The sequence below is a fragment of the Cydia fagiglandana genome, chromosome 13 (assembly GCF_963556715.1).
Source record: "Cydia fagiglandana chromosome 13, ilCydFagi1.1, whole genome shotgun sequence".
NCBI classification, from domain to species: domain Eukaryota; kingdom Metazoa; phylum Arthropoda; class Insecta; order Lepidoptera; family Tortricidae; genus Cydia; species Cydia fagiglandana.
Window position 1 is genome coordinate 5221539 of NC_085944.1, and position 19111 is coordinate 5240649.

The window sequence follows — 19111 nt, forward strand, 5'->3', positions numbered from 1 at the left end:
TGTAGCTTATTAATGTTTTATTTTAGTATTAACGTAAAGTTTTCACAAATTATTATCGATAGTTTGAAGTACTTTCTAATATATAATGCAAAAAATCGATGTGTTACAAATTTTCCCAATTTTTTATTTGCCCACCCCTAATTTACACAAAATAGTGCCGCCCTAACGTCTATAATTTTTCCCAGACGCTGCTAGCGATATCCCGAGTGGGCCGCGGAGGGCGCTCAAGACGCAAGCGCTCCGGGACAGTACCGGAGCACTCGCCGCTGGACCTGTCGGCGGCGGGAGAGAGCGCGGCCAAGCGCGCGAGGCTCTCCGCGAGCCCGAGCACCAGGAGCGACAGCGGCGAGAGGGACCCCGTGTCTAATGATGGTAAGATATTGGCCTTTCAGTCTATTGCAGACTATACAAACAGTGTCAGGCGACAACAATTTTCATGGCTATAAGCCAATACAGGAGCGGCAACCACGACCGCAAAACAGGCAGATATAGTGTGCCCGTGGCGAACAGATGTCGGGCTGATGATGCTTGGCTCGCTTAGTTGCGAGTCTTAAACCAAGCGTCATCGTTCCGGTTAAGACCATCGCCACTTTAGTTAGTAATTATTATGTAAATGATTCGGTTCCCGAGTGGGTCGTGGAACGCTTGAGCGCGCCGGAACAGCACTGGATCTTTCTGGCGTTGGCGAGAACGTAGGAAAGCGCGAGAGGGACCCGGTATCTAATGATGGTTAAGAACATTAAACATTACATTGTTAAGTAATATAACGTACACAGTCATGCATACTATTTTTTCAGAGGATGATTTCAATTTTCCCGATGTACAAACACGTTAGCACTATATGCGCACATTGTTTCAAAATTCCCTCTATGATCTGTTGGCACATGATGACAGCAGTTATCGATGTAATAATAACGTCCTCTCTATTGTGACGATATCACGTCAATACGCATCATACGCCCGCAGGTAATCTATATACGAGTAGAGCTACCGATATATATGTAGATACTAAATACAGATAAAGTGTTGCATAAGGGTAGTACGACTTGTTCTCTTATTAACATTTTGATATACATACGACCGTATTATCATTCATCGAGTTCGAACTGCATTATGAGCAAAATAAAATAATAAGCACTTATGATAACGTTTGACAAGTTATGACACACGTTGATTATTAGATTTCACATTGGCAAAGTGGTTATTAGAAAAACGTTATTGTCAGCAACAATTCTAGATAAGAGATCTGACCATCATACACGTAGGTATTTAAATCTGTATGTATTTAAATACCTACCTTTTCCACATTGGAATAAGGTTTACAAAACTGTGTTGCTAAAACTTGGAGCTTGTTATGTACCTATTACAGTTTCAATCATAATTAGTGTTCTAAAAATTATTGCTACATTGTTTTAAAAAAGAATGCAAGATAAATAGAGGCCTTGCGCAGTTACCGGTTAGGTACTCATTTTAGATTTAACTGATATACTCGTAAATTTAATTGTGGTTAACTAGATAATCAGGAGCAAATTATTACTGAAAGTCGTTTTAAACCAACTGAGATCATATCGGACCCGTATTACATTTCAGACGCAAACTGACAAAAAACTAGTAACAGCTTATACTATAGAGCCCTAGAACCTAGACATTCAAATGTACAATGTATATTCTTGTAAAGGCTTTGTTTTTGATAGTAATATTTAAATAATATTAGATATTTGTATCACATTAAAAATATAGGTAGTAAATAGTATTTTATGCAACCGTTGTTTAAGAGAGGTCAAAAAAGGCGAGTGGCGTGAGTAACAATTTGAGGCGAAGCCGAAAATTGTTAATAAAGACGCCACGATTATTTTTTGACTCAGATAAACAACGTTGCATACAATACTTTTTCTACGACCTAGCACTTACTTTGAAATAAAATTGAAAATTTAACAAATCTTTTTAATTCAAGAAGTAGCAAAAATGGAGGCTACGGGCGGGAAACGAATGACTGAATGAATGAAATTAAAAAAAAACATGTCTATGGTTCACTTATTTGTCAGAGATGACATTTAAAATAAGGTTGGCGACACTGTATTTCATTCAATATTTTTAAAGTGGTCATTGGGTCCATATTTGGTCGCATAATAATTGATTGTCCTAATGTAATGTTACGCATAAAACTCATTTCGCATAATTGTTATTGTGCTGGAAATATTAACATTTCTGAAAAATTATAACACAAACCTAACCTAACCTACCCTATTCTATACAACCTATGCAAAATATTTTCGAAAATAGTTTCTGTTTCAGCTGGAGAAAAAATATGCGAAAAGAGATTTATGCGTAACATTACATTATGACAATCAATTATTATGCGATGAGATAGGATCCCGTGGTCATTACACGAAGTATCGTTAAATCGCCAAAAAGATACTGCGTGTATGCACAAATGCTTTTTTGGGGAATAGACTAAAGACTTGTCTTGACAACTATAAGGTAGGGTTTTAAAGGTGTGTGCACGACCCTTTAATTGACAAATAAAAGTACGGGAGTAGAAAAAAGTAAAAACACTTTAGATACTCGTAAGAAAATAAGTACCTTTACTCAAATTAACAAGAAGAGCCGCTAAGAATCTGTTAAACGAACCAATCAAGGATTGTGTTTATTCAATGGTAATAATGAAGATTCTTAAGTTATTCCAAATATTTCCTTAATCCAGTGTAGCCGAAATGGATCTTAGTAAGTAATGGTTATCTTTTAAAATACCGCTTAACATTCCTCAATGATTCACCGATCAAATTTTCGAACCAATATTTCTTTCACATTTGAGAGGCAATCCACTAAATGCACCATTCAATTAGTCTGAATACTCGACGGCGTTTTTGAAAAGCAATTATGTTACAATATATTTAATTGCCGCTACCGAAAAGAAAACTAAATGTCTTCGCGTTGAAATTAATTACTATGAAATAATGGGTCCGATCTTATGATGAGTTTTGGTGGGTGATTTGGTAAATTGATATAGTTGTTTTGTTTTTACTTATATTGGACTGGCTAAGTTTAATTTTTGCTGACCAATTATGCATATCGTCCAAAATTACAATCGAAATACTGTTATAACATTTAGAACTTACCTCAAGATCATATCACATTGTATGTAAGATTTACTTTTATTTACGACTACCGAAGGCTTCATTCTTCCATTTCTATGCAGCCTGCCCTGCATGATTCTATATTCAAATGGGGCTTAAATGTATCATTTTAGGGTTCCGTAACAAAAAGGTAAAAAAAAAGTTACAGTGCGAGTTTGTCTGCCGTCTCTGTCACATCGCTAAATATCTCGAGAACTTCCAACGCTATTGATTTCAAATTTGGAATAGTTATGGACAGACATAGGAATCCGCGGGGCAAATTGTGAATTAAGACAATATATTTGTGCACTTATTGTACTAATTACAACAAAATTTTGGCTGTTTTAAAACGATTAGGCAATTAAAAACGATTTTTTTACTATTTTGTTGTAGTTAGTATCATAACTTCATAAGTGCACAAACATAGTCTTAATTCACAATTTGCCCCACGGATTCCTATGTCTGGTTATGGACAAGGCTAAGGCACTTGTCCCACCGCCGACGATGAGCGATAAGCGAGTAGAACTATAAACTAGAAACGAGTGGGCGAGCGGCGAGAAGCGAGTGTTAGCTCCAATAGTTTTGTCGCTCGGCTATAGGCGAGTGTTCGAGTGCGACGGGCTATTACTCGCGTCACTCGCTGGGGCGGTGCAGCGTAGCCGAACACGCAGACGTCGCATACTTGTTCAAACTACAAAGCGAGCATCGCCGAGCGAGTACCGCTGAGCTAGTTTTATCTTATCGCGGCGACAAACTAGTAGAGCGAGTGTTCTCGCCGGCAGTGTGAACAGCCAGCTATGAACTATTAATATATGTATCTCTTTTACTAACACAGGATCCTAATCTTTTGTTCGTTTCTTGGGCGAGAAAATCGCCGATAGTTAATTGCTTACTCGCTCTTGGTAGGACAAGTGCCTAACCCACACGCATTGAAAGTGTAATTTTTTGCGCAGAGCGAGGCGAGGCGCGAGACTGCTTATGCGCGGAGGCCCGCGCGCGCCTGTCAGCGTGGACGGTCGACGACGTATGCGAATTCGTCACGTCCATCGACATCTGTGCAGAATACGCAGCGGTAAGTGCACCTCACTATGACAAAGAAACAAATGAATAAGGATGGTGCCTATGTTGCAGTCAAAAGTGTGAACTGGTCAAAAGAACTTTTAACCGACAAAAACAGGCAAAACTGCTTTTGACTGAGCATATTGGTCAAAAGTAGTTTTACCTGAAAATCATACCTATTTCTGGCAGCAGTTTCGTTTTTAGGGCGTAGCAAAAAAAAATAACCCTAACCTACCTATCTATGGGAACAGTTTCGTTTTTTGGGCGTAGCAAAAAAAAATAACCCCAACCTACCTATCTCTGCGAGTACTTTTGACTGATAGTAACAGTCACAATTACTATTAACCAATGATTTTCAGGTAAAACTACTTATATTGTATTTCTGAGTCCTATTTTAATGGAGTAACAAATGAAGACTGTGTATTCTCCGAATGCCGTTTCGATATATATATATATATATATATATATATATATATATATATATATATATATATATATATATTAGTGATGTACCGACTATTGATTTGGCCGACTAGCCGACTAATCGGCGCTCGAATGGCCGATTAGTCGGCCGACTAGTCGGCTAGTCGGCCAGATCATTAGTATCGTATAAGTTCGGGTGAAAAACAATAGTTTTGCTCTTTTGGTTGCGCTATTCATATATTAGCTTAGCTGAAAGGTGTACTCTACAGGTTCAGAGACTCCTCGTTCAATTTCTGTCTTTTTTTTTATTTTGCGATCCTGAGCAGACCGTCTGTAGGAGGTATTAGTGTAGTAAACGAAGCAAGTTGTTGTATGGAGACCCATGCATTAATTTCTCAGTCGATGAAATTTTGCTTGGTTATTGTATAGTATGAGCCGAAACTAACATATAAATATCCAAAAAAAAACCACTCCTAAGTTAGGTATTTATACGTAAAAATACAAATCTGTTTATATATTGAACCGAGTAATTCCTCCGTCCAAAATTATTTTACCAAATAAGTTATTTGTATCAGTATGTGATACTAGAAAAAAATCTAAAACTTTTGTCAAACAAGAGAATATTTTTTTTACGATAATTCCTTTTTTGGCGCTCATTTTCATCGGAAAATTGCTCTGCCATTTTTTCCTTCTTATGTGATCTTAGAATATAATTTGGCGTGGTGGGTAAGAAAATCCAAAAAAAATGCATACCCAAGTTTATGTATTTTAGAACTATAAAAAACTGAGAGTGGAAAATTTCTCAGCCTGATTTCTTTTTAAATATATACTAAGTAGTCACGTATATACTTAAATCCAAAATATTCAAAAGAACTGTCATCCCTTGTACACCCCGCTCCCTATACACTGCTCCCGATATGTTTAGTTTTGAATACGCTCGTTATTTTTTTAGATGTTTTTATAGTTGAATGGAAAGAAATCTGTGAACTCAATTCAATAAATAAAATGGATAGAGAAATTTTCCACAGCGAGTAAAAAGGCAATATCTGAGAAAAAGTATAGTTACATGGTAAATTTTTTAGATTTTCAATTTGTATGTATAAATCGTCAATAAAATGGCATTCCAGTGAAAAACTTAGACTGAGCAATTTTCCGGTCCAAGCCACGCCAAAAAATTATATTTTGTTAATATTGGTATTTCTGCGCGGATTTTTTTTTTTTGATATTTCATATATTGTTGCAATACGTTACATGAACATGTCCGGAGAAGAAAGTTTAAACGGAGCAATTTTCCGTAAAAAGATATTAACGATTTAAGACTTTAGGTATCTACTTAAATACTATTATTATTATTCTTTGGAAATTTATACAATACTTTTTATTTATTGATACTTTATCATACTGTAAAGCTTTTTCTGGCTGAGGAATTACTGCGGGGTCCACTACCTTTATTTACTACACTATATTTCCAAGGCTCTATTTCTCATACGTAGTCGCCAGTTAAGAACCTGTCCCCTGTGGTCAGCGGCTTTACGAACAAAGTGCCCTGTTTATAAGTCTCTAAATTTTGCAATAACATTAATACTCGTAGTTTCCCATGGCTCCACCATAAAAAAAAAAACAAAAACTGAATTATAATAAAATCCTTTAAGTATAGAACTTCCATGAAATTACACGAGAATCAGTTGAGACCGACCTGAGAATTATATGAACAAAAGTTTCCACACCCTGAATAGGTATTTTGGTAAAATAGACATAAAACATATGGTAAATATTGACTGTTGGTTTATTTTTTTCTGTTTTTCTTTCACTAATAAAGTGCCGACTAATCGGCCATTTTTGCCGACTAGTCGCCGACTAATCGCCGACTACAAATGTGGCCGGATAGTCGGCTTTCCCGACTAGTCGGCGACTAGTCGGTACATCCCTAATATATATATATCCGTTATGGGCAAAAAACCCGCTCTTACTTCAAATTTAATGTAGATAGAGTACCCGACGATAAATAAGTTTTGCACGTAGGTCTTTTTTAGACAATTGGCTGTTTACAATCTTCAATCATCGTATTTATTAATTGTCGTTTCATATGAAGTAAATACTGCACTTTATGGAGTTTACTATTTATAGTAAATCGATGAAGTGTAAACTTTAAATATGACATCTTATAACAAACGTCACAATTAGTGTGTGACAACGCTCTACGAAGCAGGCCTAAATTAGCCGAATCTCTTACCAAAGTTCAATATTGATGGCCGGGTACCCCTACTATAAAACTACCGGAGCGATAATATAACTTTGCCTATCATGAAAACGTATTTAGCCAAACAAAGGTCACCGGTGATCTAGTGACGTAACCTATTCGCTTCTTAGCATATAATTATTATATGACAAAAAAAATGTTATGAATAAACAAAAGTTAATTGCGAGAAGATATATATAAAATAAAAATAGCCAAAACAATTAAAACCCCAACATTATTATTGAAACCCATAACTTTTTATGGACATTGAAACTTACAATAATCTCTTGCATCCACGCTTAGATTTTCTAACAATTGCAGTATTTGTTCTATCGACCAGGTGCATCAACTTTCATTTGCAATGTAACGGACCGAACCCTAGTGCTAGTATAAACTAGTTCGTACGCCCTGGCTGACCCTAACCTGATATCTGTACGCATCAATAAATTTCACAAATTCAATTTAACGGTCAAGCCGCGGTCTGTTTCCTATAATTTAATTTATATTCAGGAAATTGCCGGTGTAAAGAGTTCGTTATGACGCTGACTAGTGTCGTGTCGTAAATATTACATTGATGCTACTCTTACGCCAATTAAAGTCATTAAGTCATAAGTGAAGGAGAAATTAGGCGATATCATGTACCAGTTACAAAGTTAATATGATATGATATTTTAAACATGAGTATTTACTGATTGGTTTGAATTAGTGTTTTCACTCCAACTTTTTATGTTCGTTGCACTCTGTGCAATGATCTCGTATATTTAAAAATTTCACCTTTAGATAGTGAAACACTTAGTAAGTAATTAAAGTCAATTGCTACTATTCTACACTCATGAAAAAATTTAGAGGCTACGCAAAAAAAGGTTGATTAACTACTAATTTTGAAATTACTTTAGGTGCTATAATCCAGTAACTAAACCTCTAAATTTGTCCATGACTATTATATGACTACAATGTCAAAGAGTAAAATAGGTTTGTCTCAATACCTACACAGGACTTTACCCATCAAACATGATATATATCCTTTTGTTTAATACATTTCGATTCGGAACTTTTGGAAGTCATACTCTTTGCCTCAGTTGCCAGCGCTCCACTGTTATCCAAGGCATATAGCTCTGTACGCGATGAGAATACACAATCGATGGACGGAAGCCGATCAGCCCAATTATGCGCCGACACTAACAACACAGTAAACTACCCGTTGATAAACCTTACTGCCTTACGATAAGGCTCAAGAATGATCAGATAATTGTCGATGATGTACGTGAAATGAGTAACATCGATTAAAGCTACGAGAACAAATCGGTGGTCTCATCACCATTATCGACTTTCCTACCGCACATTACGCTTGATTAAAAAATCTAACGGCGTCGATAATTGTACATCCGCCAGATTTGTTTATGGTAGCAGTTTAGTATTACTTACATACTGAAGATAATCTCAAATTGTGATCTTCGATTATTAACAGGCTTAACAGCAGCTTGTTGTTAACATAGTAGTTATCGTTAAATAGTAATCAATTGTTATTATTACAATAGCTCGTCCTGATTAACATTTTATGAGTTAAATGTGAAAATAATTGTTTTTACCTTCATGTTGTAAAGAAAGAAAATGGTCAAGAATGATTAAAAGACGATCTCATTGACACAACTAACAATACTCGACACGGGGCAATCAAACAATCATTCGACAATGCGTAGTTACCGCCGCCGCATTCAACTATGCTCAAACATTATATCACCAAACACAGAAAAATAGACTTTATTCCTTTATTGACAAGATTGTAATTGAAATGTGTTATAATCGTGATAAGAGGCAGATGTGATTGCTGCACACAATGAAGACATCAGTCGGGTTCGTCACTCGCAATCACGATTGCCGCTAGTAATCATTCAGTTTCTACACCTCGTGGTTACGCCAGTGTGCCCCGACACCTGTGTTAAGGCGACGTGTGTGGGTACTTTATTCTTTAATCTAGTAGGTAAAAAGAATAGGCTATTGTTATGAATCAATTTTTTGCTCTAGTATGGCTACTACGCTGGCTCGTATGAAAAAAATACAATGTAAGTACAATTTTGTGCTTATCTAGTTGCGTTCTCGCGCTCGACTCTATACATAAATATCTAGCGCGACTTCGCCACCTTGTAATTTTTCGTGTTACCAAACCAAAAGTAAAAATACGAGTATTGTATAGTATTACGCAACCCCAAGAAATCGTCGTTACTTTTCCACTGTGTGTCATTGTAGGTACTTAAATAATATTGTCATGTTGAAATAGAGACCATTCAATCAGTAGTTTATAGATAATTTCTCTTTCTTTTGAACGAAAAATTGATTCTAATATATTGTTTCGCGTGAAACGCCAGATTTTATGTTTTCCAAGCGTCGGTAGGTTAAACTATTATTTCAATAGATATGCTTCAGATGATACATTTGCTGTATACGTCGCCTTAACGCGTAGGTGTATAGACTCATCGTCTACATTGGTAGATTAGAGCTAGAACATTGAGCGATCATTCACACACGGCATGTATGACACTGATATATATCTCGACTTTGATTAATTTTAATAAAGCCACGTATGGGAGTGCATATCAGTGATACATGAGTGCAAAAAATAATTAACACTGGAGCTCTGAATTAATTACGAAAACACCTTTTACTTTTAAGTGAAAATAACATTTTTAAATGTCAGCTACTTTATGTTATTAATGTAGCGTTATTATATCGCTCAGCGTAGTAAAAAAATATAATTAATAAGTATTACCTTTAAAATGTAACAGTATGTGGGTACAGTTAAGATTAACGGGTACTTTTGCTAACAAGCGATTTCTTCTGACAATTCTCTTAAAAATGCATCAAATCGACAAAATTTACGAATATACTTATTTTGGTATACAGCAAAGCATTGGGTAAGTATTGTATCAGAAATTGGTACAATATACGAGTATGAGCCTTTGTTTTAGATATGAACATATTTGTAACTTAGGTAGGTACGATTTTCCACGGTCGGTAATATATATTGCAAATGAACTATGAAATATTATATATATTTAAATATGAACGAAATTGATCCGCATACCTATTATCTTGAACGTCAAATCTTCAAACAAACTTACGGCATGCCACAGCATAAAATCGTGCCAATAATAACTGCTGCTGATCTGCCTATATTTTAGCATTCCTATTGACTTAACATTAGCATGGATGGTTTATTTGGCGTTTACTATTGAGATACAGCCGCTACAATTTTCTAGGTCTAGGCTGTACACAAATTGTATGATTTTATGCGGTCTGTGGCGTCTGCACCGTTATTACGTATTAAGTTAGATATTTTGAATAGTTGTGGGTAATATTGTATCGCTGACCTGACGTCACATAATTTTGATGCAAACTAAAGACTACACTGGTTGCGGTATATCTATGGCGATTTACATACTCACTACAACTAAATATTTAATATTCTCAACTTACAGGAACAGGAAGCGAACGATGTCAGGTTAGAAATAGGGTCTTATTAGCACTCTTCAGGAACGGACCCCTAAAAACCATTTCTCAAAGTCTTAACCCGTTTACGATTGACGATTGATTTGCGTCTGAGGTTGAATTGATCAAATTTACACACCAACATACAATTCTCGATCTGACCATTACTATTAGTATAATAAAATCTCGTTGAATAAATCCCTAGAACATACCTATACATCTCTTTATACTGCTATAGTTCGTTTTTTTTAGCATTAGAAATTAGGTAAACAATCTTGATGTGGGTCAATTTCACCAAACGAGCATTTTTGTCTAATTTCCATGGAATTTTGAAATACCAACATTACACAAAAAAAAATATGCTGAGAATTTGATAAAAAATATAATAAATATTAAGTTTCTTATGGGATAAAAATATTCATAAAACTATAAAAGTTATTTAAATTTTAAATTTTGGTCAGGGCACGGGAATTAGTGTGTCCATGGAAATTAGATTTTACTAGGACGGAAATTAAAACACGGCAAGGGAATTGTTTTCTTAACTTATTTTGGTACTTAAAACTATTATTTATGAATATTTTAATCTACAATAATATACTGCAACCATACTGAAGTGGCATCGGACATATTTACCTTCTTTAATTTTATGTTCGAACGACAAATCTACGAAAGTATGTTACACTAAAAACTACGTATTTGACTAATCCTTTCCTTTATTTTAATGGCAACTAATCTCTCTTTCTTAGTAAAATGTACATATTTCAAAACAATACTCTGAATAGTTTCGTAAACTTGTCCGCCTTTACATACAAAACTATTCATTAAAAAGTGTCATTATGTATCTGCATGTAGATAGGTACAAGGTGTATGATCTGGTATATGGTCTTATAGGAAATGATACTAAGAAATAAATAGGGGCACAGTGAGAACTTGAGAAGAAGTTATTGTGTAAGTTAATCTGAAGAAATCGAATATGCTGCCTTCATAAATTAATAACCCAAAAAATTGTTTGAACAGATATGAGGTAAGGTAGGGTAAGACTATCACCGGGGTAAGACTATCACTTGTATGGAATCCTCATACTGTTAGTCTTGCCCCGATCAAAATAAACTAAGTTAGTCTTACCCCGCCTTACTTTACACATAGGTATACGGGGTGTCCCTGCCCTGCGGGAAAATCTTCAAAGTGTAGGTTGGTTAAGTAATTTCTCAAAAATATCATAATCTTCCTAAAAAAAACTTGCTTACAAAATACCCCCTGGCACTGACTAAAATAACCGACTTAGTTTCACATTACATCCCAAAACTTTTTTGTAGTAGAGTAGAAGAACTGCGTTGCGAGATTTGCATCTTTTTACATGAATTGAAATGATCCCATCTCTTTTTGTAGGCTGTCCTTCTTTTCGGGTAAACATACCCATACCATACTGATACTATGTATAAACATATCATAATACATCTTTATTCATACTCACATCGTCCATCGTAGTGTACCTTTATTTTCCCTACTAATTGTAAGAACTAAAAGGTAACGTTGTTATCGCATATATTTCTATAGGATTACAAACTTAATTATGCAGTTATCTTTAGAACGTGACTAATATTGCAGTATTATTAGATTTTTATTGGCTTAAAAAGCTAAAACCTAATTACGTTTCAAATTTGGAACTTGTGGGTATGCTAGAAGTACCTTAAAATAATATTGATTGAGAGTGATTGTGCCAGTGACAAAACTAAGGGATTTTAAAGTGTATTAATTCTTAGACTACATGCTCAAATTAAATGTTATTGAGATTTGATGGTACGGCCGTGCCACTTTGTTTTGCTCGACTTGGCGGCGGCACTGCCGTGCCCCCAGATCCTTTGTCCTTCTTCAGGCCTCAAACTATCTCCATGCCAAATATGTATTATCAAGATGATATTGTTTCAGCGGCTTAAGCGTGACGAGATAACAGACAGACAGACAGAGATACTTTCGCATTTATAATATAGTAAGAATAGGATATATTTAATTTTTCTTGTACCTATTAGAAAACCTAATTTATAACAACTAATCTATTAAACGAGCAATTCTTGTATATATTTCGGGGATCTCGAAAACAGCTCTAACGATTTCGATGAAATTGGATCATATATGGGCGTTTACTGGGATGAAAAATCGATCTAGCTAGGTGTCTCTGGGAAAACGCGCATTTTTTAGTTTTTAGGTAGGTATATGTTTTTCGAGCAAAGCTCGGTCTCCCAGATATTTAAACTTTATACGGCTTACGCTGTCAGCTGTCAAATTTACAAAATAAAACCATTGTAAATTTGATTCATTTTGTTTCATGTAACCTTAGGTACGGGTATTATAATATGTAATAATTCCAAAAATTGTTTTATGTTTATATGTGACGTTCCACGGGAAAAGGTACCTTATGAGGGTTTCTAGTTTCGGAGATATGAAATGTTTTGTAAAGAGGTGAAAAAATGCTCAATTTTTTTTTATTGTGTGATCTGAAACCTTAATGCGTAACGTTTGTTTACCTGTTTTTATTTTTGTTATAAGTTAGTTATAAGCCTAGTAATGTCGTCTCAGAGTTTAGTACAAAAGGTACCTTATGGAAAAAAGGTTGAAAATTCCCAAAAAAACTAGTCAATACGGGAAAAGAAGTTTGGTAGAGAACTGTATTAGCATTCCGCAAAACTAATTTGATAATTTCAGTTCTGGTTGGGGCGCCTAGCAAATATTATAACCGTACATCGACCGACATTACAAATCCAAGTAGCCTGCCATTATACCAAAGTTACTCTCGTCAAGTCTTTCTTAACTAGAATAATCTTCATTTGGTTTGGTCGCATGCAATAAATCAGCCATTGGTTTGCTGAAAAATGCCAATACCCGACGCATTACCTTATGGAATATCTGAGGTCATTGAACCTCAATGCCGCTTGTCTTCAATGGCAACCAAAATATATTATTGATAAGAAATAGACGATTTATACCATCTTTACCCCAAAATATTATTAGTTTATCCTAACTGTTCCATCATCATCATGCCTCATCATGTAACTTAACCTCAAGGTACCTTTTCATTACATACAAATTATTGGTCTTTTTTAAGATTATTATGACGAAGAACTAATTAAATTTGTGGCAGTTTAATGTAAATTAATATTTTCTATTCATAAAAGATAAACTTCAATGTGATTGATGTTTTGTAGTGATGTATTATGAGATTTATTTCCATAAGGTTCCTTTTCGTAAATGTATGGAGCAAATACTGTTATTGTTATGTAAGTTTAAAGTGGCATAAGGGGTTAAATATAGTATTTAGTTGGGGTTTTAGGATTTATTTCATTTGAATGACAGAATTTCTTTCATATGTGCTCAGAAAAATTGATTGTGTGCTACATTAAAAGTAAAAATATTCAATATTCTGAATTTATATGAAAAAGTTAAAAAATAAATTTTTACCTCTAAATCGGTATTGTTTTTTGCTTAAACTGTCTCTCAGTGTCGTTTTCTAATAGATAAAATTTAAATCTTGAGAGCTCATTGCAATCAATCGTGAAAATGAAATAAAACTTTATTTTCAAGAGATTGGTTAGTATACATATAAATCAGTCGATATCAAAGGTTTCTATTTGCATTACAGAACAAGTCGCAACATTTTTTTAATCTCAGATATATAAGGTATTATTATTTGTAGTCAACTATGTAACTTACTTCAGGAACATAGTTTTTTAGGCGGCTAAACTTAAAACTTCTCTATCGTAAAGTTGCTCAATTCACAACATTATTTTCAAAAAATCATATCTCTGTAACTACGCAACTTAGGAGGTTGATCTTTTGTGTTATCGATAGCTTATTTATTGTAGATTACTGGGGTATGCATAACTCCATACCCGCCATAAGGTACCTTTGACCGTGGGACGTCACATATAATATTTTAATATTATAATATGATAAATGAATAAGGTAAGGTGGCGCAAGACTAACAGTACGAGGATTCCATACAAGTGATAGTCTTACCCCAGTGCCGTCTTACCCCACCTTACCTTACGTATTAAAATTGCCCGGGTTATTCGGGTCCACCCTGTAAGTATGTACTATAGTACTTATACTAAAAAACCGTTCATAGATTTTTGTGCATTCTCTGAGATTTCCTTAAATGTAAAATAGAAAGATATACGTCATATTATTATTACATATAATATATATTCAATGCCAATATATATATATGTAATAATAATATGACGTAAACATTGCCAATTAACTTACAGTGCCCCCAATTAAAAATTTGTTGACAATAAATGTAATACTTTCTAATTCCCGTGCCACTTAATCAGCTGTTTTAGGTAAATATTCTATGGGAATTAGGGCACGGAAATTAGAATTCGTAATAAAAAAATTCGCCAAAAATTTAAATCGTGTTTAACCAAACTGTTATGTTATCGCTTACATAAAGATACATAAAGGGCTCCTAAATATGATAATTGTTTTTGAAAAGCTATGTGCGAAATAAAATTTATAAGGGGCATCGAAATTAGAAAAAAATTGTCGCCCACCCGGATACCGAAATACTTATGCGATTTGCTCGAACACGCCGCGGCTTGACGTACATCCGCTTGCTTTGAGAATCAGCCGAATATTGCCAGTACAGGTGAGGCGGGACACGAGGCGGTTCAGATACAGACGTCGGCTGTGAGAGCCCTTTGAGTTTTGCCGACGAAATTTAACTCGCGCGCTCGGACAAAATTTAAACTTCGATCACGCGTTATTTACCACAATGAAGTTAATAGTGTATGTGCTCAGTGATAGTAAATATCATCTAGTTTAAGTATTTGACACTAAATTAGTGATACTAATATAGAATTTTTCGTAGGATTTTTCATTATGCTCAAAAGTAGATTCCGGACAGGGCACGGGAGTAGTAATTTGAGCCTTTAGGTATTTTTAAGTGTACTCTAAAAACCAATTAATCAGTGAATTCATATGGAACCCGGTGTGAAAGTGTGGCTTCTTTATGTAAAAAAAAAATGGTAAGTATTATTTGATGCTAACCCGCGATTTTCATCACGGACAGAAAAAAAATCGTGTTCAGAAATTGACCCAATGTGTCTTTTAATTGAAAAACACATTTTAAAAATAAGTTACGGCAAATATGTAACAATTATGAATCTAATACGATCATTTATATTCTTCTGCTTTCATCAGTAATAGTTTTTGAATTTTAAAAAGCGTTTTTCAATTAAAAGACATGTCAAAATCGCTTACCTTCTTGCAAGTTCTTTCTAATGCTAAAAAAAACGAACTATAATTATAAATCTACTAAAACAAGTGAGATAAATTCCCGACAACACGACGTATACATGCGACCAGCGACAAGGTAATCACCGAGACTAACTTACGACTGACGACTAACGACTGACGGACTGACAACGCTCACTACAGTCACTAGGTACGCACTTTACCTCGCTAATGGGGAATTTTAAAGGGCGTATTGCCAGTTAATGGACGCCCCGGACCGACTGTCAAAGCAATTTTTTTTCAATAGCATTCCATGGCTAGTTTCGGTGAGATGATGGGAGAAAAATCTAGTACTACCATTTCTAGCGAAGCATAAGCCTTCTTTGTAAACATGTAAGTAATTATCGTGGGACATGCAGAAACGCAGAGCTATTCGTCTTTACAATGTAAAATAAATTGTTTTTAGTATCAATTCATGCCCTTGACGCTACCTACTTGTATACTTAACAGATATGTTATTAATTCTATTTATTTTTAATTTCGAGCCTGTCTGTATGACTACTAAGACGAATGCGTCTTTTCAAATTGGTCTAGTCTTACGTAATCAATGGAAAGTATAGCGATAATAGTCTTTGCAGACGCATTGTCTAATGTCCAAACTATACACGCACAGTCGCACACACATACACATACTCACACACCATACAAGTTGCATGCGCGTTTATTTTTTATAGATTATAAATTGTATAGTTAATGCTCTTTTGTTAAGTGTATAAGTGTAATAATCAAAATCATAATGTCAAACTTGCTTTGAAAATCAGGGCCCCATGATACAGGCTCAGCCTAGTTTAGGTTCCTCCAGAACTTTCGTTTATGTAAAAATTGTACTGTTATACAATAAAAATATTTTGATTAAAAAAATATTAACTGGTTACGGCTATTTGATAGTTTCGTATAGTATGTAACTTGTTGCTTAAAAGATACATGAATCCTTATTGTTTATCTCAGTTCCCACCTTACATTGTTTTATAAATGTCAACAAATAAACTTTTATGAGTTGTATGACAAATTGTGTATATTTATTCATGGACAGCGATTAAACCTTTATTCTACGAATTGTGGTGTCACTTGACAAGACAATAAAATTAGTATTCCATGTTTGAATTATATTTAAATTAACTACATAACGATAAAGTTGTTAACACCTCGATATTGACAGTTTAAATTATAAGTGCATAAATGTCACGATGGAGGAGGTGGAGTTAATATAAGGGAGCATTCATACAATAAAAGCACATTTTATGAAGTTTTATCGTATTTTTTTACAAACAATTTGGCAGGTATTGTACCTTACATAAATTTTAATAAATACTAGATACTTACATATTTACTCATAAAGATGCCCTATGGTTTCAGAACCACAATAGCTAAGCCATTTAACACAGGTGAAGCAACTAGACAAATGCTTGTGTCCAAAACGGCACCGCGTCAAATCACGACGCCGCGAAACGTACCATTTGTACCCCATGAACATGCTTGCACAACACCATGGAACTAGTAGAAAGAGGACCAGCAGCAAACAAAACAATGAAACAGTGAAATTATATCGCGGTAGACCCGTTTGTGTAATTAAATATATGTACAAAACGCGAGAGTATTATAGACCAGCAGGGTGTCCTTATTAACACGATTCCCTATTCCATATTGCACAACGATTTGAGTAACTGTAAACATTATTTTCTTAAACAAATGAATTAAGCACAAGTGAATGAGGTTGAACATACTTTTGGATACAACTTTTGAACATACAGTCAAGTTCTTCGGTTGAGAGCTAATGATTTTAATTGCAATAAAAAAAGTTGCAAATGCTACTAATATGAAGGATCTCAAATCTGTAGTCCAGTGCGCTGAAGAAAATGTAGACAGTAAAAAAATTACGGCGGCTAACATTTTATCTTTTCTCTGATACTATTCTCATATTTACTATTTACCTGTAGTCCTACGAACGTAATTAAAGCCTGATCTACAAATAGAAAACTAGATTTCCAAAATATGGCTATACCAGGTCCAACTGCAGTGGAATTATGTGTCTGCGCATGCATTACTCGAGGTGAGGCAAGCACACGTGGGAAAAGAGCTTAATATCTCCATAATATTCGTATCGGTTGCTCAATATTTGCACGAGATGCATGCGAATTTTAGATTCATGGTGGGTAATACGAAGGTTATAGGGTACCTATATTTATGGGTAAGATTTTTGATAGTGTCAAATATAAATGCACCAATTTATCGATGAATGTAGCTAGCCACTATTACTGTTCGCGTTCATACTTCCGTAAAGTACCTTTCATAGAAAGATGATAACCAAATACCAAGCGAGATTTCTACATCGCGCTATTGAAATGTTTACGGGTATTGTATATAAGGGTTTGGAATTATTTTTAATATATTGGCTTTATTTGTGACTGGTTGTTTATTTTCATAGTCAATCCTTCATTGGTAAAGAACGCCCTTTTTGATAAAGTTAGGAGTACATTCAATTACAAGACGTAAAATACTATCGATTTGTAAAATACATAAAGCAATCAAATGCAAAAAGAGCAAAAGCCACATTTTTTTAAAATTGAAACCAGCTTATCTATCAGGAATGTAGTTCTGAATAGCCCCTAAAAGGATGATACCTCATCATTTACCACACCAGTGGGCGACTTGCCCTACAACCGCACCAACCAGAAATGTTGTAACCGTAACCGCAGTATCTTATACATAAGCCCTTACATATAAAATAGGCAGTACAGTAGTCAGATCGGATTACCAAAGATTTATTGCTAACGAAGGTGTCGTTCTGAATTCCGTGGCAATTAATTGTGTCCTAGATAATAATTTTCAGTTAACCGGACAAATGATTTATGCAACACTCCTACGTAAAGGTTACTGGATTTAAGGGTTCTGTTAGCCTATCTAAAATTTGATTTAAAAAAAAATACAAACGGTTACCTAATTTAAAACAGTTAATATTTTATTGACTATACGGGTCTTTTAAAATAAGTTTGTTAAAGTGATACATTCTCATAGTTAAAAACATGCGTTATACTAAAATGTTTAGTAGCATCTCTAAATATTGTCTTCATTATTAAATTTTTTGTGCTTTTAATAGTTGCCAAATAGTAGTTAAAACGTATGTTATCAAACTTGCCTAATATTTAATTGAAATAATGAAGCTCATGCCTTTGTATTGTAAGTTAGCTATTCGTAGTATTATTTTAAGTGCTAGCTGCCTAAGACCCACACAATGACCTAACACCATCAATTCATAATCTAGTTTCCAAACCATCAAAATTCATCAAATCAAAAACAGCATAACAGACAATTGAAAACCTTCCACCGGTGATCCGTTAGCATTAGAACTTGATCGCTTCCTCAAACCCGAAATAGCCTAAGCAACTATAGGATTACTACGGCAGAAGTTATTTGGGATTGTAAAGCTCGGTTTAGGAACGTTCTCCATACTTCAAAAGTGATTTATTGGTTTCGAGCTTATGTTTGTAATGGAGCC

At 34.7% G+C, this 19111-nt stretch overlaps 1 protein-coding gene across 3 annotated transcripts in view; it reads left to right on the forward strand.

Annotated features, from left to right (window-relative positions):
• LOC134670096 (sterile alpha motif domain-containing protein 11-like) overlaps positions 1–19111 on the forward strand; it is a 250446-nt gene that overhangs the window by 175426 nt on the left and 55909 nt on the right. For all 3 annotated transcript variants that reach the window (XR_010099013.1, XM_063527785.1, XM_063527784.1), the window contains 2 exons: positions 186–372; positions 4070–4188. Coding sequence is in view for 2 of the 3 variants with exons in the window: in XM_063527785.1 (XP_063383855.1) it covers positions 186–372; positions 4070–4188 (306 nt within the window). In the remaining variant the exon portion in view is untranslated. The remainder of the gene's footprint in view (positions 1–185; positions 373–4069; positions 4189–19111) is intronic.